The sequence below is a fragment of the Epinephelus lanceolatus genome, chromosome 15 (genome assembly GCF_041903045.1).
Source record: "Epinephelus lanceolatus isolate andai-2023 chromosome 15, ASM4190304v1, whole genome shotgun sequence".
NCBI lineage: Eukaryota > Metazoa > Chordata > Actinopteri > Perciformes > Serranidae > Epinephelus > Epinephelus lanceolatus.
Genome location: NC_135748.1, coordinates 13699777 through 13725915, shown reverse-complemented (window position 1 = coordinate 13725915; position 26139 = coordinate 13699777). Strand labels below are relative to the sequence as shown.

The 26139-nt window shown below is 40.8% G+C and overlaps 2 protein-coding genes and 1 long non-coding RNA gene across 3 annotated transcripts in view; 2 read left to right on the top strand and 1 right to left on the bottom strand.

The window, feature by feature from the left end:
• Nucleotides 1–6400: 6400 nt before the first annotated feature.
• On the top strand, nucleotides 6401–10078 carry LOC144466939 (interferon-inducible GTPase 5-like). Its single transcript, XM_078174935.1, has 3 exons — nucleotides 6401–6663; nucleotides 6922–7483; nucleotides 8637–10078. Exons 2-3 carry the CDS (start codon nucleotides 6937–6939, stop codon nucleotides 9272–9274), a joined length of 1185 nt encoding a protein of 394 aa, XP_078031061.1. The 5' UTR covers nucleotides 6401–6663; nucleotides 6922–6936; the 3' UTR covers nucleotides 9275–10078.
• Nucleotides 7490–26139, bottom strand: part of LOC144466942 (uncharacterized) — a 30642-nt gene continuing 11992 nt past the window's right edge. The window contains exons 2-3 of the long non-coding RNA XR_013493335.1: nucleotides 22841–22970; nucleotides 7490–7756 (exon numbers count right to left, since the gene is read on the bottom strand). This is a non-coding gene — a long non-coding RNA (uncharacterized LOC144466942). The remainder of the gene's footprint in view (nucleotides 7757–22840; nucleotides 22971–26139) is intronic.
• LOC144466940 (interferon-inducible GTPase 5-like) lies at nucleotides 21615–25292 on the top strand. The gene is made up of 3 exons (XM_078174936.1): nucleotides 21615–21877; nucleotides 22136–22697; nucleotides 23851–25292. The coding sequence occupies exons 2-3, from the start codon at nucleotides 22151–22153 to the stop codon at nucleotides 24486–24488; spliced, it is 1185 nt and encodes a 394-aa protein (XP_078031062.1). The 5' UTR covers nucleotides 21615–21877; nucleotides 22136–22150; the 3' UTR covers nucleotides 24489–25292.

Genomic DNA, 26139 nt, shown 5'->3' with positions numbered 1-26139 from the left:
GGTCTCCATAGCTAATTACCACCTTCATGGCAACTGAACGGGAAGTGAATTTGTTTTTTATAACTCACCCGTTTATATTTTATTAAAGAGGCAACAGATAGCATCTTTTCCTAAATATATCATGATGAAAATAACGTGGGTTGCACAGGGTAGTGGCCACAGTGAAATCAGACTATCAGCGTTTACATAGGTTACTTTGCAATCTTTGCAATAAGCTTCTGCCACCGGTGCCGAAATTTTGTTGAAAAAATTTGTTTTACGGCAGGAAACGCGTCATGTATTGCGAAACTGGTCGGTCAGCCAATCAGGGACTGGAGCTGGTCCTTATGAGGAGTTGGGTATGAGATAGTTGAGTCACAAGCACAATGGCAGGTGGACAAGTTTGGAAACCTATGAAAAACGGCCTAGCAGAAGAAAACGAGCTCCTCTGTCTGAGGAGGCAAAGAAGAGCAAAAAGGAGAGTGATAAAAGAAGAGGAAAAACAAGAGTAAACCTCAGTCAGGCGTTCAAGAGATGGAGGGAGCTCCGTGACCAAAGAGGCTTCAAAAACAATGTCCAGCTAGCTTTCTTTCTATTGGATCAGTAAGTAACACGGCTAAATGTTAGCTAGCCGAGAGGGGACTGTACTGTGGGAACTGCCCATTGGTCCGACAGCCCATTGGTTCGACATCCCATTGTTCCGACCATATTAAACTCATTGTTCCGAAGTCCGTTCCGAAATCATCATGATGCCCTGTGGTTAAGGTCTGGTTAGGTTTAGGCACAAAAACCACTTGGTTAGGGTCAGGAAAAGATCATGGTGTGGGTTAAAATGAAAAAGAAAGTGACAAACACATAAGCTGTGAGCCTGCTTCGCCTCAAGCCAGTTGCGGTTCAGCACCGCGGACAGTCGGACTAATGGGATGTCGAACCAATGGGCTGTCGAACCAATGACATGGACCCCTGTACTGTACTGGCTGCTAGTTAACTCCTAGCTGGCCAGCATCGCAAATCGCCGCAACCAGGGACCGGGTAGCGAGTGTTGGTCGGCTGACATCCTCGTTGCCATTCTACGGCAGCCCTCAGACAGTGATACCCCCCTCCCTTCCTTCTGTTCTCTTCTCACGGAGGCAGCTATCGACGGACATCGCCAAACTAAGTTACACCCAGCTGTGAACACTGGACTTTGTTTCCCACTCAATTTGAGCTCCAACCGGCCGCATCGTTTCCATACGGTACTGTTTATTCTAGAATCGGGACTGTTTACATGTGCATATTGGTATAATTCCACTGTGTCTACTGTTGTTTGTACTGACACTGTGCATATTGGTGTAATTTACTGTGAGCTGTTTGTATTGGTACTGCTCTGTCAATACACTCTGCCAGCGGTTTAATAATATTGATGCCAGCTGTAACATTTGAATGTTTTAGTAGTAAGCCATGTTCTAAGCGGGATCATGTATAGTGATTGGTGACTGTTGAAAAATAACTCCGCTGCGCGTCGGGGTTCCATTCCCCTGTCGGGAGTTATTTTTCAACAGTCACCGGCTCACGATACATTATCCCTTACGTGTCTACTATTTGTACTGATACTGTGCATATTGGTATAATTTACTGAGTTGTTTGGTACTGTGCATTCTGGTATAATTATTTGCATTACTATTTGTTTTTTCTTCAGATAAATCTGATAATTGTTGCTCGGTCTCTTTACTCATTTATTTAGTAGACTGTCCACACACCTTCTCATTCTACATATACATAGAGGTATACAGATGGCTTTACAGCCTACACTTTATTGATTATCTCTGATCTCCACGGTCAATTTGGTCATTGCGACAGTGCGACGCAACACCACTGATTCTAGATGGCGCCAAGCTAAAAAAAAAACCTGATTCCTATCTGTTGCCGCTTTAAGGCCTAAAGTTACGCATATTCAAGTGCAGGAATGCTACACTCTATGGCCCTGTCCAAATACCCACACTTGCACCCTGAGGTCTTTCCCGAACTTGTCGGAAGTGAGGTCTGATGCGCACTTTTGGAAGGGGTGCATTAAGGGCGCAGGTTTGCACCCTTTGATAACAACAGAAGACAATTGGGACACCCTACGCACTTGGACCCCTTAGCGGGAGCGCGCAATTAAGGGGCACAAGGGCACAAGTGCGGGTATTTGGACAGGGCCTAGCAGTCGTGATCCACCCCTCACTCCTCAACAGCTCCACCCTTCCATCCAAATATTTTCACTTCTGGCTCCAAAAAACCAAGATGGCGACGGCTGCAATGCCGAAATTGAGACTTCAAAACAGCTGTCTGCAAACCAATGTGTGATGTCACGGCAGCTACATCCATTATTATATGCAGTCTGTGGTTAATACTTGTCTCCAGAAATATGTTTACCAAATTTGGAGGGATTCTCTCCACGTGGTTTTGAGGTACACATTTGTGGTATTTGTGGCACCACCTATGGGTCAGGCTCAGAATGCTTTGGTAAGCTATTTCCCAACACATACTGAAGATATCTGCCAAGATTTATGATGACTGAACAAATTGTTAATGAGTTATGGCAAATTGACTGCTAAGCCCTGCCCTTTGCAAAGGTTCTTGATGGTGGCTGTGTTATTTGACCATTTATAGTTCAATCAGGTGAGACTCGTTTTTAGTCTTGAAAAAGAAAATTTTTAATGACAAGTGCACATGAGAATGAAAATGTGAAAAGTCTCTGGCGATTAGACCCCTTCAAGATGGTGAGCTATAAGGAGGGTGATGGATCCGTAGCCAATTAGGGAACCCCCCCCGGGGTCTAGACGCTGGTGGTGGTAGAGGAAGTGAAGAAGAGATGAGGATTAGATGGATGGGTGCTGATGATCTGGATAAGTAGAGGTATGAGTCTTCAGGCTTGTCTTTGACCTTGGATACAACGGCTGGAGGTGAATGGGGTGGAGGAGGGGCGGCGATTCTGCCTAGAATGACAGCTGAAAGCGGCAGAGGAGAAAACAGATTTAAAATCTCGTAGCGACAACCTGATTGGCTGATGGAGATCGTGGCTAATTACGATAGGACAGCTAGAAGAGTGAACGCCCAGAGGCAGCTGATTGGAGGAAGCAGTGGGAGAGGGAGAACTGTGAATGAATGAGCGCAGGAAGGTCTTCCTGACTGAACTTTCGCTGAGCTTCATTACAAAAGTGTATCTGAGTCAGACAAGGCATTGTCCCAAAATTGGTGTGGATAGAGACAAAATAAAAAATGTAAAAAATTCTTTTTATTTTACTTTATTTACATTATGAAAATCTGTAAAAAAAAAAAAAAAAAAAAAAAAAAGACAGGAAAAAAAAGTCCACCGTGGCAGATTTTATGGTCTAACAGGCTGTTTTTCTACAGCACATTGACCTTGTAATCAGTGCCAGTGTTATTCTCCCAAAATCCCATTTTTGGCGTTAATTACAGCGTCACTATGTGGTCGATTTGAGTCACATTTCATGTTTCATGTTCCTAGTTTATTCCAGCTCGTGGCAATTTGACATGCAGTGATGGACCACAGACCGGAGTCGAACCCGGACTGCTGCGGCAACAAGCTTGTACATGGGGTGCCTGCTCCAACCACTAATCCACCAACACACAGTGCTTAATTTGTAAAATTAGAAGTAGGGGAACACTTTGGGCCTCTGAGAGAGCAGTGTTCCCCCACTCCCAAAAGTGGGGGAACAATTTTTAAGCGGCACCCGAGCCGCCTCACTGCGCAACTCCGAATGGAATGGTTGTGACATCTAGTGTTGTCATGGTACCAGAATTGGGACCCACTGTACGATACCAGTGAAAGTATCACGGTTCTGAGTAGTATCACGATACCACAGCAAAAATGAGGCAGATGTTCCTTTTGTCATTTATAAAAAGATAAATCACTTTACGATAATACATCAATGATATTTCAATGGAATAAATTACTTATTGACTTATTCATACTTCAAAAACAGCATCAATAAGTGATTAACATAGTGGGGATTGAAATAAAATAAATAAATAAAATAAAAATCAACCAGCCACCCTCCTCCCCTGACAAGTAAAGAACAGTCCCTTCATAAGTAAAGAACGCGCGGTGAGGTTTGTGGACCGTTACCTGCCACAAAGAGAGAAATGTGAACGGCTCGTTTCTCCTCTGACACGCCACATACCTGTGTGCCACCACGGCTCGGTTGTCTAGGTACTACTGGGCAGTCATGACACCAAGAAGAGGAAATTACTGGACCTGGAGTCGGACTTCTCTGTCGCCGGTAAGCCGTTATGTTGCAGCGCGGAGCACTATGGCCGCCTATCCTGTCTGTGACCCCCGTTCAACCCACAACCGGCAGGATTTTATTTCCTTTCTGCTGCTGGTTGAAATCTGTACTCTTACAGCGTGCTGAATGATTTATTTTGCTGGCACAAAACTATTTTTAGTCGCAAATGCGAGTAAAATGCCCGCACGTAGAGCTCTGTGGAAAACAAATCACTACCGACAAGTAAAAATAAATAAATAATAACTTTAACTGCTCAAAGATACTCACATGTCTGGAAAACAAACCACTACAGCAGCATATTGAGTGCCAGGTGGCCAGCGCGCGCCGTTATTGACCAGCGCGCGCCGGGACGGCGCATGGACACTCACCGTCTTGCGATTGGACTTTGAACTATCATATGTAGGCTACTGTGGAGTTTTAGTACCGCGGTCTACCATTACCAGTATACCCTGCAACACTAGTGACATCAGCCAATACTGTATGTAGTTTTTAGATGCGAAAAGTTCTAGACCCATGCAAATTAGTTCCGGAACGCACCAGCGCCTTTTCTGAAAAGATCCTGGTAGGCGTTCCAGTACATTCCGGCACAAATTAAGCACTGCCAACACCCCATTAACAAGGATTCTGCTGGCTAAAGTTCACATGCGGTCTTGTCAAACTGAGCGTGGCAAGCTGTTGTTGCGTGAGAAATACCAGGTGTGGCTGGTGAGAGTGTGAAAAGGTTAAAATGCATGCGTCACACTCTCAAAGCGTGAGACCTGAGAGACAAGTGCAACAAATTCCATTAGAGTTCACTAATGTGATCAAGTTTGCTTGATCTATGTTCTCATAGTCATCCCTCTGTTCAGATCCTGCAGTCACAATATGAAACATGTGGAGTGAAGTTACTGTGAGTGCCCAAGAAATAGCTATTGTATATCCTACATGTAAAAGACACATGTTCATTTGTGATTATAAAAGCCATCTGTTGGTTAACAGACCACCACCTGCACTTAACAGAGGTGGTTTGTAGTTGTACATGGACGTGATCTGTTATTAGCATTTCTTTTTTCATGAAGAAGATGCACCTGTTTTTAACTCATGGGTGCAGCAGTACCGGCTGTGCAGGTATGCAGTTGGACTTCAGTGCATCAGCAACAAAACATCAAACAACACAAACATGTTCTTTGATCAGTGAGTTAAATCAAACTATGGGAGACTTAAGCTCAGAGAACATCACGTGATGATCAGAAACAGGTTGATGATCACAAGGTATTCTCTGTTATCATATGTAGCAACAAACACAAAGTCTTTGTCTCATCTGGCATGTTGGACACATTCTGTTGTTGTAAGAAACATTTTCTTTCACTTTGTCTGCATGAAACCTGAGTGTAACATCGAAAGTCTGTCAGACAACAACACACCAGGCTCCCTTTGTTGAAAGTCAGCCTATCCCAGCTGACACTGGGCGAGGGGTACACCCTGGACAGGTCGAGAGAATGTGGCAGGTCTAACACATAGAGACAGACAACCAACAGATCATTTAGAGTCACCTATTAACCTATCCCAACCTGTATGTCTTGGGACTGTGGGAGGAAGCCGGAGTACCCGGAGAAAACCCACACTGACACGGGTAGAAGATGCAAACTCCACACAGAGGGGCTCCCTGCTGGGATCAAACCAAGAACCCTCTTGCTGTGAGGTGACAGTGCTAACCACCACAACACTGTGCCGCCGGTCATTATTATCATTATTATCATTATCATTATGAAAGAAAACATATGGTCAGAAGTTTGGGGCGATGAAATCCATCCTATTTGTCATAATCGCCATCCTGGGGATGGGACTATGACATTAGATTAAAAGGAAAATAACTATAACACAGGAAAAAATACAAGATTAGATGATCCTGCAAAAACACTACTATACCAAAACGAATGTAAGTAATCCAATTCAAAAATTACAAAATAAAAGAAGAAAGGACACCCTGTCAAAAAAGTACACATTTATTGTGTGTGTGTGTGTGTGTGTGTGTGTGTGTGTTGTTTTTTCACATGATATGTTATGCTCTTTATCAGAATGGAGTGACATTAATTACCAAAGATTACAACAACAAAAACTACTGATGAATACCAAAAGGTGTCATTCACCTGCAGACAGCATCCAGCAGGTTGTGCTGCCTGCAGCTCTCCATGTTTCTTGTAAATGTGTGTGTTTCTTGGAAGTCAGCTGATTTATAGCTGACCAATCAGTTTTCTGTCACTCATAGTGGGACATTTTCATTGGTCACTGTCAAAACTCTGACCAACTTTCCTAAACGTAAAGTAAAGAAGTAAAGAAACTGGGAGGTGGACTTTTCTTGCAGCTGAACAACTCAAAGCAACTCATCGGCTGGTGTCCTCTTGTCTCATCTGTTTCAACATTAAGACTCCAGGTGAGTAGCTTCTAATATTCAGCAAAAGCCCACTTTATTTTGATGAAACATACACTGAACTGATGTGGTGTGTGTGTGTGTGTGTGTGTGTGAGAGGTTATACTGCATCATGATATGTAGGGATTTATAAGGGTGCGACACGTCAGATTTTCATTGTATTTATTATTCCATATACATGATGTCAGATCAGTCTAATACTACATTTTTTACTATTTCCCAAAAGACAATAATGGCTTTTTTACTTCTCTTGTACTCCAGTTATCAAGGATTACCATGGAGAGTGGACAATGGACTGAAGACATTAAAAAAGCACTAGAAAATAATGATCAGGCCTTAGCTGTAAAAAGGGTCCAGGAGTATTTGGACAAGGAGAATAATACTCCAATAAATATTGCAGTCACAGGAGAGTCTGGCTCTGGTAAATCCACCTTCGTTAATGCCTTCAGAGGCATAAATAACGAGGATGAGGGAGCTGCTCCTACTGGTTGTGTAGAAACCACCACAGAGGTTACACCATACCTCCATCCCAACTATCCCAATGTTAAACTATGGGATCTTCCTGGTATTGGCACTCCCAACTTTTCAGCTGACAACTACCTGGAGCTTGTTGGATTTGAAAGGTTTGACTTCTTCATCATCATCTCAGCCACTCGCTTCAGAGAAAATGATGTGAAGCTCGCTCAGGAGATTCAGGGGATGAAGAAAAAGTTCTACTTTGTTCGCTCAAAGATTGACAGTGACTTAAGAAATGAGGAAATAAGTCAGAGAGACTTCAACGCAGAAAGGACTCTTCAACAAATAAGGGACAACTGCATTCAGGGTAAGTGACTTATGTAACCACATATAAAAATAGTGAGATTAATTACAAAATGTCCAAGCAACATAACTACCATGCTGTCCAGCTGAGGTCCACACTGAAGGGTTAGGGGTAGTGACACAACTTTCAGTATAAAGAGCAGTTACCTGGTAGAAGGAGACATAAGGGAGCACTTGGTCACTGAGGTGGTGAAGAGGTTGAGCCATTGTTGGACAGTTCACATTTCTTTTGACAGAGATCCCAGTCAGCAGCAGATGTTTACTGGGACAAACTGACCTGCACAGAAAATCATGACTGATGAGACACTGTTATCCTTTGCACTCATCATTTAGGCTCATAGATCAGACTGATGTTTTTGTATTAAATGCTGATGTTGTTATATCAAAATTTTGTAAAGACAAGCTTCAACATCATCTGTGAATCATGAAGTCCAGTGAATCAGATATACACGCAGTACTAAGAATGTTAGTTGCTGTGACGTTTAACTTTCTGACTTAGTTTTGATCTTTGTTGAATTGATTTATTTGATGGAGGATAAAATATATTTTGCAAATATAAACAACATATTGTATTAATGAGCTGTTGTTCTGATAATTAAATATTACTGTCTAAAATAGTTTTCTAGTCTAACCTTCACTGTATCGATGATAGAGTGAAGACAGGTCTTCTGTCTTTTTATCATTACTCAGATTTTATCAGACACTTTTCCAAAAAGTTTATAGTATTTAAAGAAAAAATAAAACTACAAAACCCAGTTCTGCTTTTGTATTTGCAATATCTGAGAAAATGTAAGCACACATTAAAACTTTAAACCAAATCACAGACTGTCATTAATACCACTCTGCTGGCTCTCTTGATTGTTTTTAAATTGAGATTTTACATAAATGCTAATAAAGTGACAAAGGGATTTGGAGGAGGTGAGTTCAGAAGTGAGTTAAAAAAAACAAACTCATATATGGGCCTCTGACTGTAATATAACATTTGAAGAAGGTTTCAGAGTGATGTCATTTTATATTTTTAATGTCCACTAAATCAAAGCAAATGATGCAGAGAAAAAAAATAGATAATGTGTCCCTAGATAGACATATTACATTTTAAAAGTTCTATTTGTTTTGTATATGTTATCATCTTATCATGTATTCCTGTTGTCACACAGGTCTTCAAAGACAAGGCGTTGAGTCTCCTCAAGTCTTCCTGGTGTCCAGCTTTCATCTCCACCTGTATGACTTCACTCTCTTAGGGGACACCTTTGAGGGAGAACTTCCTGCACACAAGAAGCATGCTCTGCTGCTGGCCATGCCTAATATCAGCCAGGACGTCATCGACAAGAAGAAAAAGGCTTTCCAGTCCAAAATAAAATACTATGCTACGCTTAGTGCAGGTGTAGCAGCTGCACCAGTTCCTGGGCTTTCTGCTGCAGTTGATGTGGGTGTGTTGGTTTCTGTTGTTACACAGTATGTAAATGGGTTTGGGCTTGATAAACCATCACTGCAGAGACTCGCTGACAGTACACATGTGCCATATGATGAACTGATTGCCATCATAGTTTCACCGCTGGCTGCAGTTAAAATAACCCCTGGTCTTGTGTTGAAGGTGCTTCTTGGATGTGCAGGCACAGCTGCATTAATGGCAGCAGAGGAAGGGTCCAGATTTATTCCAATACTTGGAATCCTTGCAGCAATGAGTCTCTCTTTTACCTTCACCTACAGAGCTCTCAGTTATTTCCTCGACACACTTGCTGAGGATGCACAGAGGGTGTTTAAAAAGGCACTGGGTTTGGACACCTCAGTGTGATTTTGTGAGGTGAATGGCAGTGACATTTAATGGCACATTAAATACTGCAGAGAAAGAGCTTTTGGATTTTTCTTTTGATAAATTGCATTGTTTTTTAATAAGCACTGTATTCAAGTCACAATATTGTATTCTAGCTGCACATTTTAGCAACCATGCATCACAGGTTTTGCAGCTGATCACTCCATCAGTGGCTCCTGTATAAATATTTTTTTTCTCATATAAAAGCAAATATTAATGGAAAGTGTCTCACAGCTTGTACGCACGTTAAAACACGCCTCTTTATCCTTTTAAAACAGGAAAGTCACTATAACACTGAATAATTCGTATATGTTTTTAATTATTTTCTGGTTTATTACGATTTTTAATTATTTCTATATAACTTGGTAATCTATCTCACACTGTGTGTCATGAATATTAGAAACACTGCTGTCTTCTCTGATTGTTTTTATGTTCAGAAGTTCTTGATGTGTGTTGTGTCTTGTTGATGCCTGGAGATGGTGTAATGAGAGTTTGCTGCCCTCCAGTGGTCACTGGGAGGAACTACAACACAACGTCCTTCAAAGGAAATCACACCGCTACTGATTTTAATGTTGATTGTCATTATTCTTATTAATACTGTATCACTACTGCTAATAACAATTATAGAACTAATGTTGACAGTGTTCATGATACATCCCAACATGTGTTAGAAATATCACAGGGATGACGCCAGCATCAGCACAGTCTTGATTCTTGTTGTGCTTTGTGTGAATGAAGATCATTGACTGAAGCTGCAACCCCATTATTAAATATTTTGTTCATCAATCAATCTATTGGACTTTTTTGTTCATCTTTATGCCTCCACACAGCGCTAGCCGAGGCTGAAGGCATTATGTTTTCAGGTTAACCAATCATTTGTATGACCGTCTGTCCCATTCTGATGAGCGCAGTATGTCAAGAACACCTTGAGGGAATTTCTCCAAATCTGACACAAACGTGTCCTTGGACTCAAAAAATAAACTGATGAGAATTTGGTGGTCAAAGGTCAAGATCAGTGTGACCTCACAAAACATGTTTGGGACCATGACTCTGGAACTGATAAACTAATAAAGACAAAATGTCACACAAATGTCAAATAGGAAAAACATGATGAAGTGATGACATTTTATACCCAAAAGGTCAAAAGTCAACTTCACTGTGATATCATGTTCTGCAGAAACACTTTTCTGTTTGACTTTTTTCTCAACATATTACAAACCATCACTTTATCAAAGTTGTTGTTGATTATAGACAACAGGATCCAACTTTGGAGCATGAGACATATTCTAACAGTGTTAGCATGTAGAAATCATTCTCTCATCCTGCATCAGCACACACCACTGAGTTCCTTCTGTGTCAGTACACCTACGACCCAAACATTTATCTCAATAACTGATTGTGAAGAAAAGAACACAATCAGTTGTAAGAGACAAAAGTTTATTGTAACCCTACAAAAGACACAAGGTGAGAAAAAAATACAAAACAAAAATAAAATTATAGAAAGGAAAAAAAAAGATTCTCATTCTTATACAAGTCTCAAAACTATCCATCGTACACGGACCACAGTTTAATTATTCATATTCATATTTTTAATATAACATTTTGTTGTAATGCTGTGTGTACATACAAAATATAGCAAACTAAATAAGGCAAATAAATAGAGGTACAATTTACAGGAAAATGGAACATTCCTCAATGTTTTAATCTTTTTTCAATCTTATCTCAAACATCAAGAATGGTGTACAAAATCCTTTTTTTTTCCAACTGTACATCTTTCAGTGGAGGATTTTTTTTTTCCAACCATAAAAAATACTGTCTCCTCACAATTATACAACCTCTAAAACTGAGTGCAACTTTTTCTCAGGCAGTACAAATTGTTGTGTAACAGGTGCGTTCCATATTGCAAGAAATTTTCTATTAAAGTCAACACATCACGCTTTGCGCACCCTTCTCTAGGCATGCAGGTCGATGCCAAGTGTGTGATTTCTCTCATCCTGCATCAGCACACACCACTGAGTTCCTTCTGTGTCAGTACACCTACGACCCAAACATTCATCTCAATAACTGATTGTGAAGGAAAGAACACAATCAGTTGTAAGGGACAAAAGTTTATTGTAACCCTACAAAAGACACAGGGGGAGGAAAAAAACAAAACACATCACACTTTGTACCCTTCTTTAGGCATGCAGGTCGACGCCAAGTGTGTGATTTGACAGATGTGAGAAACATTCCCCCCAATTTTGTCTTTAACACCAAGGCAGGTGACACAGACAGGTGAGGATTTCAAACTCAGTACACTCCTGATACGTATGAGTGTCCCCTCTTTCTGTCTGAGTCCCTGTAAATCCCATCTCTTGCCCTTTCCTCTCTTTCTTCTTCACACCATGTTTTTTGCACCACTCATTTGTTGTGCCCTTCTCATTTCTGAAAGGATACAAGCCCCCAAAAAGTGTTGCAAATGTACATATCCTATGATAAAAGTGCATTGAACAAGCTACCAATAGAGTCAAAATCCAAAAGTCTTGATTTTACTGTTTCTTTACATTTTGCAAATTAGTAATGTCATAATGGGTTTTATGGTCTAACAGGCTGTTTTTGTAGAGCACATTGAGTTTGATATGTGTGCTAGATTCCAAATCAGTCAGATTTATGGTGTGTGGAGCGTGACTTTTCCAAAATAACATTTTTGGGCATTGATGACAACATCACCACATGGTTGATTTGAGTCATATTTCTTTACTCTGCCAGGTTTCATGTTCCTAGCTTATTCCAAATTGAGCAGCCATAGTTGCTCATATTACTGTTTTTTACATTATGCAAAGTAGCAATAACAACATCATGGTGTCTTTCATTGTCCAAGAGGCGTTTTTGTGTCAAAAAGATTTTATGGCAAATCACATGTGTTTGGGAAGTACTGAGCTCACACAATGAGACTTGGATTACACTGCATAAGTTGCGTGACAGTTTGTAGGTGAAGTATTTCTTTAACCAGCCATAAAAAGAAAACTTGTTTAAGCAAATGCAACAAATTCCATTAGAAACAAAGTTCACTAATGTGATCAAGTTTGCTTGATCTATGTTCTCATAGTCATCCCTCTGTTCAGATCCTGCAGTCACAATATGAAACATGTGGAGTGAAGTTACTGTGAGTGCCCAAGAAATAGCTGTTGTATATCCTACATGTAAAAGACACATGTTCATTTGTGATTATAAAAGCCATCTGTTGGTTAACAGACCACCACCTGCACTTAACAGAGGTGGTTTGTAGTTGTACATGGACGTGATCTGTTATTAGCATTTCTTTTTTCATGAAGAAGATGCACCTGTTTTTAACTCATGGGTGCAGCAGTACCAGCTGTGCAGGTATGCAGTTGGACTTCAGTGCATCAGCAACAAAACATCAAACAACACAAACATGTTCTTTAATCAGTGAGTTAAATCAAGCTATGGGAGACTTAAGCTCAGAGAACATCACGTGATGATCAGAAACAGGTTGATGATCACAAGGTATTCTCTGTTATCATATGTAGCAACAAACACAAAGTCTTTGTCTCATCGGGCATGTTGGACACATTCTGTTGTTGTAAGAAACATTTTCTTTCACTTTGTCTGCATGAAACCTGAGTGTAACATCGAAAGTCTGTCAGACAACAACACACCAGGCTGCCTTTGTTGAAAGTTAGCTCCCTTACAGATATCACTGAAGTCTCCACGGCAGTAAACACATGAAGGTTCTTTGGTTCAGACTCTCTGCCCATCACAGCTGGATATTAAAACTGTTTAAATGGTCATTTAAGGGGGAAAGAGGCACAATGAAGATGTTACTGAATTCATTTTTGCATGTTTTGATGGTTTATGCTGCCCATTAATGATCAAACCATACTTTGGCTGACAGTACAGACTACACGTTTATATTTTTGGAAAATACATGTTTTTAAAATGCAGTCTCCTAATTTTGCTTGCTATTCTTTCTTGTCTGGTAAATCCACCTTTGTTAATGCCTTCAGAGGCATAGACAACAGGGATGAGAGAGCCGCTCCTACTGGTTGTGTAGAAACCACCTCAGAGGCTACACCATACCCCCATCCCATCTATCCCAATGTCACACTGTGGGATCTTCCTGGTATTGGCACTCCCAACTTTTCAGCTAGCAACTACCTGGAGCGTGTTGAATTTGAAAAGTTTGACTTCTTCATCATCATCTCAGCTGATCGCTTCAGAGAAAATGATGTGAAGCTTGCTCAGGAGATTCAGAGGATGAAGAAAAAGTTCTACTTTGTTCACTCCAAGATTGACCATAACTTAGGTGATGAGAAAACACACCAGAGGTCAAAGTTCAATGCAGAAAGTACTCTAAAATCACAAATGCCCAATACCGAAAGGTATAGCAAGGGCTCCAAGAGCAAAAAACAACCCTACGCTTGGGTAGCCTGAGTTGAGAGGAAGAGTTAAAAATGTTAACAGGTCATAAATGAGTCATATGAACACTGGCAGAGTCCCCGAATGAGAGTCTGTTGGCCTGAATACTCATCTTTTCAAATCAGAAAAAAAGATACTGTATACTGTACAACCTGCTATGTCCTGGAGGGTTGCTGGAGGGTGTATCCTGACACAAGGTATTTTGCCAGGTGTTTATATTTCTGTCTATCTCTTCTACAGTTGCACCAAGACGTGGCAGAAGTAAAATGTTACAACATGCCCCAAGGGTGGGATTAATTGTAACAAGCAGATGGTTAGTTGTAACACTTGTTGGAAAAGTATGTTTAGCACAATTAATTCAATACAGGTCTATCTATATGGTATAGGTGAATAATACTGTTTATAGATCTATCTGTGCTAGATATCTAAACAACGCAACATAGTACCCCTCATCTAACCACCAATGCTTCATGGATGAGAAGATCAACACATAGACAGATTCATAGTATGTATGAATATTATATATTTTTCTTTCACTTTTCATCCATGATAGATTGATGGATAGATTTATGATTATGCCTATTTCTCTTTCTACATCAAGGATAGGTTTCCATACAGCTATGCATCCATCTGTTAGTCTATCATCAATATTTCATGGTTGGACCTACAGATGTCCATAGATTGGGTAACCTGGATCCACATGTCAAAATATGAGTATTGAATGTATGAATATTGACAAGACTGTGAAACTGTTTGCCAATAAGATACCTGACAAATTAGAAATAGAAAGTGTATCTCACTTAATAAAGAACATTAGCTCAAACTGAACAGAAGTTTGAAGAGCAAAAATAGAGAAATTTGCTTTAGGTGGATTAGTTGTAACAACTAACCCTACTGTACGGAAATTTTAATAAGCGTAGCTAACACTGGGAGTTGGTTGCATGGTTCAAAACAGCGCTATGTTTTAGGCAAGAATGTAGTTTTTAAGACGATATATGGTTGAATTCTGCGACTTTCATAGACAGCTCAGTAATCGAAAAACAAGTATGACAAAGAAATTTACTTCAATCGGACAAAAAACACTCTTTGTCACTGAACACCGCTGAAACATGTCCAATCTCTGTGGAATTTTGCGGGTCACTGTCTGCTGGTATTGTGGTCAACTGTCTAGAGGCACGAAAGGATCGACCCTGTGTAACCACTTAAAAAGTCTGTGTTACAATTTACCCCACATTAGGTGGTGCCCCACCCTCCCCTGGCATATAATGCTAAATAGGCCATGTCCACATGTGCCAATCAGTATGACAATTCACATCTTGGTTGAAGCCAAGGAGCAACCTCTGAGGCTGAAAAATCAGTCCAGTGCAGAGGTGCTAAAACTGAAGTTCACCTGAGCATCACCTGAGGCTGGTTCCAAAAGTGAGACAATTCCCAAAGACCCAATGTTAAAATACCATTGCATAAAAAAAACATGTTATTGCCTGGCAGGAAAAAAAATGTTTTGGTCTCCATAGCTAATTACCACCTTCATGGCAACTGAACGGGAAGTGAATTTGTTTTTTATAACTCACCCGTTTATATTTTATTAAAGAGGCAACAGATAGCATCTTTTCCTAAATATATCATGATGAAAATAACGTGGGTTGCACAGGGTAGTGGCCACAGTGAAATCAGACTATCAGCGTTTACATAGGTTACTTTGCAATCTTTGCAATAAGCTTCTGCCACCGGTGCCGAAATTTTGTTGAAAAAATTTGTTTTACGGCAGGAAACGCGTCATGTATTGCGAAACTGGTCGGTCAGCCAATCAGGGACTGGAGCTGGTCCTTATGAGGAGTTGGGTATGAGATAGTTGAGTCACAAGCACAATGGCAGGTGGACAAGTTTGGAAACCTATGAAAAACGGCCTAGCAGAAGAAAACGAGCTCCTCTGTCTGAGGAGGCAAAGAAGAGCAAAAAGGAGAGTGATAAAAGAAGAGGAAAAACAAGAGTAAACCTCAGTCAGGCGTTCAAGAGATGGAGGGAGCTCCGTGACCAAAGAGGCTTCAAAAACAATGTCCAGCTAGCTTTCTTTCTATTGGATCAGTAAGTAACACGGCTAAATGTTAGCTAGCCGAGAGGGGACTGTACTGTGGGAACTGCCCATTGGTCCGACAGCCCATTGGTTCGACATCCCATTGTTCCGACCATATTAAACTCATTGTTCCGAAGTCCGTTCCGAAATCATCATGATGCCCTGTGGTTAAGGTCTGGTTAGGTTTAGGCACAAAAACCACTTGGTTAGGGTCAGGAAAAGATCATGGTGTGGGTTAAAATGAAAAAGAAAGTGACAAACACATAAGCTGTGAGCCTGCTTCGCCTCAAGCCAGTTGCGGTTCAGCACCGCGGACAGTCGGACTAATGGGATGTCGAACCAATGGGCTGTCGAACCAATGACATGGACCCCTGTACTGTACTGGCTGCTAGTTAACTCCTAGCTGGCCAGCATCGCAAATCGCCGCAACCAGGGACCGGGTAGCGAGTGTTGGTCGGCTGACATCCTCGTTGCCATTCTACGGCAGCCCTCAGACAGTGATACCCCCCTCCCTTCCTTCTGTTCTCTTCTCACGGAGGCAGCTATCGACGGACATCGCCAAACTAAGTTACACCCAGCTGTGAACACTGGACTTTGTTTCCCACTCAATTTGAGCTCCAACCGGCCGCATCGTTTCCATACGGTACTGTTTATTCTAGAATCGGGACTGTTTACATGTGCATATTGGTATAATTCCACTGTGTCTACTGTTGTTTGTACTGACACTGTGCATATTGGTGTAATTTACTGTGAGCTGTTTGTATTGGTACTGCTCTGTCAATACACTCTGCCAGCGGTTTAATAATATTGATGCCAGCTGTAACATTTGAATGTTTTAGTAGTAAGCCATGTTCTAAGCGGGATCATGTATAGTGATTGGTGACTGTTGAAAAATAACTCCGCTGCGCGTCGGGGTTCCATTCCCCTGTCGGGAGTTATTTTTCAACAGTCACCGGCTCACGATACATTATCCCTTACGTGTCTACTATTTGTACTGATACTGTGCATATTGGTATAATTTACTGAGTTGTTTGGTACTGTGCATTCTGGTATAATTATTTGCATTACTATTTGTTTTTTCTTCAGATAAATCTGATAATTGTTGCTCGGTCTCTTTACTCATTTATTTAGTAGACTGTCCACACACCTTCTCATTCTACATATACATAGAGGTATACAGATGGCTTTACAGCCTACACTTTATTGATTATCTCTGATCTCCACGGTCAATTTGGTCATTGCGACAGTGCGACGCAACACCACTGATTCTAGATGGCGCCAAGCTAAAAAAAAAACCTGATTCCTATCTGTTGCCGCTTTAAGGCCTAAAGTTACGCATATTCAAGTGCAGGAATGCTACACTCTATGGCCCTGTCCAAATACCCACACTTGCACCCTGAGGTCTTTCCCGAACTTGTCGGAAGTGAGGTCTGATGCGCACTTTTGGAAGGGGTGCATTAAGGGCGCAGGTTTGCACCCTTTGATAACAACAGAAGACAATTGGGACACCCTACGCACTTGGACCCCTTAGCGGGAGCGCGCAATTAAGGGGCACAAGGGCACAAGTGCGGGTATTTGGACAGGGCCTAGCAGTCGTGATCCACCCCTCACTCCTCAACAGCTCCACCCTTCCATCCAAATATTTTCACTTCTGGCTCCAAAAAACCAAGATGGCGACGGCTGCAATGCCGAAATTGAGACTTCAAAACAGCTGTCTGCAAACCAATGTGTGATGTCACGGCAGCTACATCCATTATTATATGCAGTCTGTGGTTAATACTTGTCTCCAGAAATATGTTTACCAAATTTGGAGGGATTCTCTCCACGTGGTTTTGAGGTACACATTTGTGGTATTTGTGGCACCACCTATGGGTCAGGCTCAGAATGCTTTGGTAAGCTATTTCCCAACACATACTGAAGATATCTGCCAAGATTTATGATGACTGAACAAATTGTTAATGAGTTATGGCAAATTGACTGCTAAGCCCTGCCCTTTGCAAAGGTTCTTGATGGTGGCTGTGTTATTTGACCATTTATAGTTCAATCAGGTGAGACTCGTTTTTAGTCTTGAAAAAGAAAATTTTTAATGACAAGTGCACATGAGAATGAAAATGTGAAAAGTCTCTGGCGATTAGACCCCTTCAAGATGGTGAGCTATAAGGAGGGTGATGGATCCGTAGCCAATTAGGGAACCCCCCCCGGGGTCTAGACGCTGGTGGTGGTAGAGGAAGTGAAGAAGAGATGAGGATTAGATGGATGGGTGCTGATGATCTGGATAAGTAGAGGTATGAGTCTTCAGGCTTGTCTTTGACCTTGGATACAACGGCTGGAGGTGAATGGGGTGGAGGAGGGGCGGCGATTCTGCCTAGAATGACAGCTGAAAGCGGCAGAGGAGAAAACAGATTTAAAATCTCGTAGCGACAACCTGATTGGCTGATGGAGATCGTGGCTAATTACGATAGGACAGCTAGAAGAGTGAACGCCCAGAGGCAGCTGATTGGAGGAAGCAGTGGGAGAGGGAGAACTGTGAATGAATGAGCGCAGGAAGGTCTTCCTGACTGAACTTTCGCTGAGCTTCATTACAAAAGTGTATCTGAGTCAGACAAGGCATTGTCCCAAAATTGGTGTGGATAGAGACAAAATAAAAAATGTAAAAAATTCTTTTTATTTTACTTTATTTACATTATGAAAATCTGTAAAAAAAAAAAAAAAAAAAAAAAAAAGACAGGAAAAAAAAGTCCACCGTGGCAGATTTTATGGTCTAACAGGCTGTTTTTCTACAGCACATTGACCTTGTAATCAGTGCCAGTGTTATTCTCCCAAAATCCCATTTTTGGCGTTAATTACAGCGTCACTATGTGGTCGATTTGAGTCACATTTCATGTTTCATGTTCCTAGTTTATTCCAGCTCGTGGCAATTTGACATGCAGTGATGGACCACAGACCGGAGTCGAACCCGGACTGCTGCGGCAACAAGCTTGTACATGGGGTGCCTGCTCCAACCACTAATCCACCAACACACAGTGCTTAATTTGTAAAATTAGAAGTAGGGGAACACTTTGGGCCTCTGAGAGAGCAGTGTTCCCCCACTCCCAAAAGTGGGGGAACAATTTTTAAGCGGCACCCGAGCCGCCTCACTGCGCAACTCCGAATGGAATGGTTGTGACATCTAGTGTTGTCATGGTACCAGAATTGGGACCCACTGTACGATACCAGTGAAAGTATCACGGTTCTGAGTAGTATCACGATACCACAGCAAAAATGAGGCAGATGTTCCTTTTGTCATTTATAAAAAGATAAATCACTTTACGATAATACATCAATGATATTTCAATGGAATAAATTACTTATTGACTTATTCATACTTCAAAAACAGCATCAATAAGTGATTAACATAGTGGGGATTGAAATAAAATAAATAAATAAAATAAAAATCAACCAGCCACCCTCCTCCCCTGACAAGTAAAGAACAGTCCCTTCATAAGTAAAGAACGCGCGGTGAGGTTTGTGGACCGTTACCTGCCACAAAGAGAGAAATGTGAACGGCTCGTTTCTCCTCTGACACGCCACATACCTGTGTGCCACCACGGCTCGGTTGTCTAGGTACTACTGGGCAGTCATGACACCAAGAAGAGGAAATTACTGGACCTGGAGTCGGACTTCTCTGTCGCCGGTAAGCCGTTATGTTGCAGCGCGGAGCACTATGGCCGCCTATCCTGTCTGTGACCCCCGTTCAACCCACAACCGGCAGGATTTTATTTCCTTTCTGCTGCTGGTTGAAATCTGTACTCTTACAGCGTGCTGAATGATTTATTTTGCTGGCACAAAACTATTTTTAGTCGCAAATGCGAGTAAAATGCCCGCACGTAGAGCTCTGTGGAAAACAAATCACTACCGACAAGTAAAAATAAATAAATAATAACTTTAACTGCTCAAAGATACTCACATGTCTGGAAAACAAACCACTACAGCAGCATATTGAGTGCCAGGTGGCCAGCGCGCGCCGTTATTGACCAGCGCGCGCCGGGACGGCGCATGGACACTCACCGTCTTGCGATTGGACTTTGAACTATCATATGTAGGCTACTGTGGAGTTTTAGTACCGCGGTCTACCATTACCAGTATACCCTGCAACACTAGTGACATCAGCCAATACTGTATGTAGTTTTTAGATGCGAAAAGTTCTAGACCCATGCAAATTAGTTCCGGAACGCACCAGCGCCTTTTCTGAAAAGATCCTGGTAGGCGTTCCAGTACATTCCGGCACAAATTAAGCACTGCCAACACCCCATTAACAAGGATTCTGCTGGCTAAAGTTCACATGCGGTCTTGTCAAACTGAGCGTGGCAAGCTGTTGTTGCGTGAGAAATACCAGGTGTGGCTGGTGAGAGTGTGAAAAGGTTAAAATGCATGCGTCACACTCTCAAAGCGTGAGACCTGAGAGACAAGTGCAACAAATTCCATTAGAGTTCACTAATGTGATCAAGTTTGCTTGATCTATGTTCTCATAGTCATCCCTCTGTTCAGATCCTGCAGTCACAATATGAAACATGTGGAGTGAAGTTACTGTGAGTGCCCAAGAAATAGCTATTGTATATCCTACATGTAAAAGACACATGTTCATTTGTGATTATAAAAGCCATCTGTTGGTTAACAGACCACCACCTGCACTTAACAGAGGTGGTTTGTAGTTGTACATGGACGTGATCTGTTATTAGCATTTCTTTTTTCATGAAGAAGATGCACCTGTTTTTAACTCATGGGTGCAGCAGTACCGGCTGTGCAGGTATGCAGTTGGACTTCAGTGCATCAGCAACAAAACATCAAACAACACAAACATGTTCTTTGATCAGTGAGTTAAATCAAACTATGGGAGACTTAAGCTCAGAGAACATCACGTGATGATCAGAAACAGGTTGATGATCACAAGGTATTCTCTGTTATCATATGTAGCAACAAACACAAAGTCTTTGTCTCATCTGGCATGTTGGACACATTCTGTTGTTGTAAGAAACATTTTCTTTCACTTTGTCTGCATGAAACCTGAGTGTAACATCGAAAGTCTGTCAGACAACAACACACCAGGCTCCCTTTGTTGAAAGTCAGCCTATCCCAGCTGACACTGGGCGAGGGGTACACCCTGGACAGGTCGAGAGAATGTGGCAGGTCTAACACATAGAGACAGACAACCAACAGATCATTTAGAGTCACCTATTAACCTATCCCAACCTGTATGTCTTGGGACTGTGGGAGGAAGCCGGAGTACCCGGAGAAAACCCACACTGACACGGGTAGAAGATGCAAACTCCACACAGAGGGGCTCCCTGCTGGGATCAAACCAAGAACCCTCTTGCTGTGAGGTGACAGTGCTAACCACCACAACACTGTGCCGCCGGTCATTATTATCATTATTATCATTATCATTATGAAAGAAAACATATGGTCAGAAGTTTGGGGCGATGAAATCCATCCTATTTGTCATAATCGCCATCCTGGGGATGGGACTATGACATTAGATTAAAAGGAAAATAACTATAACACAGGAAAAAATACAAGATTAGATGATCCTGCAAAAACACTACTATACCAAAACGAATGTAAGTAATCCAATTCAAAAATTACAAAATAAAAGAAGAAAGGACACCCTGTCAAAAAAGTACACATTTATTGTGTGTGTGTGTGTGTGTGTGTGTGTGTGTGTTGTTTTTTCACATGATATGTTATGCTCTTTATCAGAATGGAGTGACATTAATTACCAAAGATTACAACAACAAAAACTACTGATGAATACCAAAAGGTGTCATTCACCTGCAGACAGCATCCAGCAGGTTGTGCTGCCTGCAGCTCTCCATGTTTCTTGTAAATGTGTGTGTTTCTTGGAAGTCAGCTGATTTATAGCTGACCAATCAGTTTTCTGTCACTCATAGTGGGACATTTTCATTGGTCACTGTCAAAACTCTGACCAACTTTCCTAAACGTAAAGTAAAGAAGTAAAGAAACTGGGAGGTGGACTTTTCTTGCAGCTGAACAACTCAAAGCAACTCATCGGCTGGTGTCCTCTTGTCTCATCTGTTTCAACATTAAGACTCCAGGTGAGTAGCTTCTAATATTCAGCAAAAGCCCACTTTATTTTGATGAAACATACACTGAACTGATGTGGTGTGTGTGTGTGTGTGTGTGTGTGAGAGGTTATACTGCATCATGATATGTAGGGATTTATAAGGGTGCGACACGTCAGATTTTCATTGTATTTATTATTCCATATACATGATGTCAGATCAGTCTAATACTACATTTTTTACTATTTCCCAAAAGACAATAATGGCTTTTTTACTTCTCTTGTACTCCAGTTATCAAGGATTACCATGGAGAGTGGACAATGGACTGAAGACATTAAAAAAGCACTAGAAAATAATGATCAGGCCTTAGCTGTAAAAAGGGTCCAGGAGTATTTGGACAAGGAGAATAATACTCCAATAAATATTGCAGTCACAGGAGAGTCTGGCTCTGGTAAATCCACCTTCGTTAATGCCTTCAGAGGCATAAATAACGAGGATGAGGGAGCTGCTCCTACTGGTTGTGTAGAAACCACCACAGAGGTTACACCATACCTCCATCCCAACTATCCCAATGTTAAACTATGGGATCTTCCTGGTATTGGCACTCCCAACTTTTCAGCTGACAACTACCTGGAGCTTGTTGGATTTGAAAGGTTTGACTTCTTCATCATCATCTCAGCCACTCGCTTCAGAGAAAATGATGTGAAGCTCGCTCAGGAGATTCAGGGGATGAAGAAAAAGTTCTACTTTGTTCGCTCAAAGATTGACAGTGACTTAAGAAATGAGGAAATAAGTCAGAGAGACTTCAACGCAGAAAGGACTCTTCAACAAATAAGGGACAACTGCATTCAGGGTAAGTGACTTATGTAACCACATATAAAAATAGTGAGATTAATTACAAAATGTCCAAGCAACATAACTACCATGCTGTCCAGCTGAGGTCCACACTGAAGGGTTAGGGGTAGTGACACAACTTTCAGTATAAAGAGCAGTTACCTGGTAGAAGGAGACATAAGGGAGCACTTGGTCACTGAGGTGGTGAAGAGGTTGAGCCATTGTTGGACAGTTCACATTTCTTTTGACAGAGATCCCAGTCAGCAGCAGATGTTTACTGGGACAAACTGACCTGCACAGAAAATCATGACTGATGAGACACTGTTATCCTTTGCACTCATCATTTAGGCTCATAGATCAGACTGATGTTTTTGTATTAAATGCTGATGTTGTTATATCAAAATTTTGTAAAGACAAGCTTCAACATCATCTGTGAATCATGAAGTCCAGTGAATCAGATATACACGCAGTACTAAGAATGTTAGTTGCTGTGACGTTTAACTTTCTGACTTAGTTTTGATCTTTGTTGAATTGATTTATTTGATGGAGGATAAAATATATTTTGCAAATATAAACAACATATTGTATTAATGAGCTGTTGTTCTGATAATTAAATATTACTGTCTAAAATAGTTTTCTAGTCTAACCTTCACTGTATCGATGATAGAGTGAAGACAGGTCTTCTGTCTTTTTATCATTACTCAGATTTTATCAGACACTTTTCCAAAAAGTTTATAGTATTTAAAGAAAAAATAAAACTACAAAACCCAGTTCTGCTTTTGTATTTGCAATATCTGAGAAAATGTAAGCACACATTAAAACTTTAAACCAAATCACAGACTGTCATTAATACCACTCTGCTGGCTCTCTTGATTGTTTTTAAATTGAGATTTTACATAAATGCTAATAAAGTGACAAAGGGATTTGGAGGAGGTGAGTTCAGAAGTGAGTTAAAAAAAACAAACTCATATATGGGCCTCTGACTGTAATATAACATTTGAAGAAGGTTTCAGAGTGATGTCATTTTATATTTTTAATGTCCACTAAATCAAAGCAAATGATGCAGAGAAAAAAAATAGATAATGTGTCCCTAGATAGACATATTACATTTTAAAAGTTCTATTTGTTTTGTATATGTTATCATCTTATCATGTATTCCTGTTGTCACACAGGTCTTCAAAGACAAGGCGTTGAGTCTCCTCAAGTCTTCCTGGTGTCCAGCTTTCATCTCCACCTGTATGACTTCACTCTCTTAGGGGACACCTTTGAGGGAGAACTTCCTGCACACAAGAAGCATGCTCTGCTGCTGGCCATGCCTAATATCAGCCAGGACGTCATCGACAAGAAGAAAAAGGCTTTCCAGTCCAAAATAAAATACTATGCTACGCTTAGTGCAGGTGTAGCAGCTGCACCAGTTCCTGGGCTTTCTGCTGCAGTTGATGTGGGTGTGTTGGTTTCTGTTGTTACACAGTATGTAAATGGGTTTGGGCTTGATAAACCATCACTGCAGAGACTCGCTGACAGTACACATGTGCCATATGATGAACTGATTGCCATCATAGTTTCACCGCTGGCTGCAGTTAAAATAACCCCTGGTCTTGTGTTGAAGGTGCTTCTTGGATGTGCAGGCACAGCTGCATTAATGGCAGCAGAGGAAGGGTCCAGATTTATTCCAATACTTGGAATCCTTGCAGCAATGAGTCTCTCTTTTACCTTCACCTACAGAGCTCTCAGTTATTTCCTCGACACACTTGCTGAGGATGCACAGAGGGTGTTTAAAAAGGCACTGGGTTTGGACACCTCAGTGTGATTTTGTGAGGTGAATGGCAGTGACATTTAATGGCACATTAAATACTGCAGAGAAAGAGCTTTTGGATTTTTCTTTTGATAAATTGCATTGTTTTTTAATAAGCACTGTATTCAAGTCACAATATTGTATTCTAGCTGCACATTTTAGCAACCATGCATCACAGGTTTTGCAGCTGATCACTCCATCAGTGGCTCCTGTATAAATATTTTTTTTCTCATATAAAAGCAAATATTAATGGAAAGTGTCTCACAGCTTGTACGCACGTTAAAACACGCCTCTTTATCCTTTTAAAACAGGAAAGTCACTATAACACTGAATAATTCGTATATGTTTTTAATTATTTTCTGGTTTATTACGATTTTTAATTATTTCTATATAACTTGGTAATCTATCTCACACTGTGTGTCATGAATATTAGAAACACTGCTGTCTTCTCTGATTGTTTTTATGTTCAGAAGTTCTTGATGTGTGTTGTGTCTTGTTGATGCCTGGAGATGGTGTAATGAGAGTTTGCTGCCCTCCAGTGGTCACTGGGAGGAACTACAACACAACGTCCTTCAAAGGAAATCACACCGCTACTGATTTTAATGTTGATTGTCATTATTCTTATTAATACTGTATCACTACTGCTAATAACAATTATAGAACTAATGTTGACAGTGTTCATGATACATCCCAACATGTGTTAGAAATATCACAGGGATGACGCCAGCATCAGCACAGTCTTGATTCTTGTTGTGCTTTGTGTGAATGAAGATCATTGACTGAAGCTGCAACCCCATTATTAAATATTTTGTTCATCAATCAATCTATTGGACTTTTTTGTTCATCTTTATGCCTCCACACAGCGCTAGCCGAGGCTGAAGGCATTATGTTTTCAGGTTAACCAATCATTTGTATGACCGTCTGTCCCATTCTGATGAGCGCAGTATGTCAAGAACACCTTGAGGGAATTTCTCCAAATCTGACACAAACGTGTCCTTGGACTCAAAAAATAAACTGATGAGAATTTGGTGGTCAAAGGTCAAGATCAGTGTGACCTCACAAAACATGTTTGGGACCATGACTCTGGAACTGATAAACTAATAAAGACAAAATGTCACACAAATGTCAAATAGGAAAAACATGATGAAGTGATGACATTTTATACCCAAAAGGTCAAAAGTCAACTTCACTGTGATATCATGTTCTGCAGAAACACTTTTCTGTTTGACTTTTTTCTCAACATATTACAAACCATCACTTTATCAAAGTTGTTGTTGATTATAGACAACAGGATCCAACTTTGGAGCATGAGACATATTCTAACAGTGTTAGCATGTAGAAATCATTCTCTCATCCTGCATCAGCACACACCACTGAGTTCCTTCTGTGTCAGTACACCTACGACCCAAACATTTATCTCAATAACTGATTGTGAAGAAAAGAACACAATCAGTTGTAAGAGACAAAAGTTTATTGTAACCCTACAAAAGACACAAGGTGAGAAAAAAATACAAAACAAAAATAAAATTATAGAAAGGAAAAAAAAAGATTCTCATTCTTATACAAGTCTCAAAACTATCCATCGTACACGGACCACAGTTTAATTATTCATATTCATATTTTTAATATAACATTTTGTTGTAATGCTGTGTGTACATACAAAATA

What these genes read in the sequence shown, in the direction of transcription:
- LOC144466939 (XM_078174935.1), top strand. Translation starts at nt 6,937, where the DNA reads ATGGAGAGTGGACAATGGACTGAAGACATTAAAAAAGCACTAGAAAAT. An exon ending in AAGGGACAACTGCATTCAGG is followed by an intron (nt 7,484 to 8,636) that starts GTAAGTGACTTA and finishes GTTGTCACACAG; the next exon opens with GTCTTCAAAGACAAGGCGTT.
- LOC144466940 (XM_078174936.1), top strand. Translation starts at nt 22,151, where the DNA reads ATGGAGAGTGGACAATGGACTGAAGACATTAAAAAAGCACTAGAAAAT. An exon ending in AAGGGACAACTGCATTCAGG is followed by an intron (nt 22,698 to 23,850) that starts GTAAGTGACTTA and finishes GTTGTCACACAG; the next exon opens with GTCTTCAAAGACAAGGCGTT.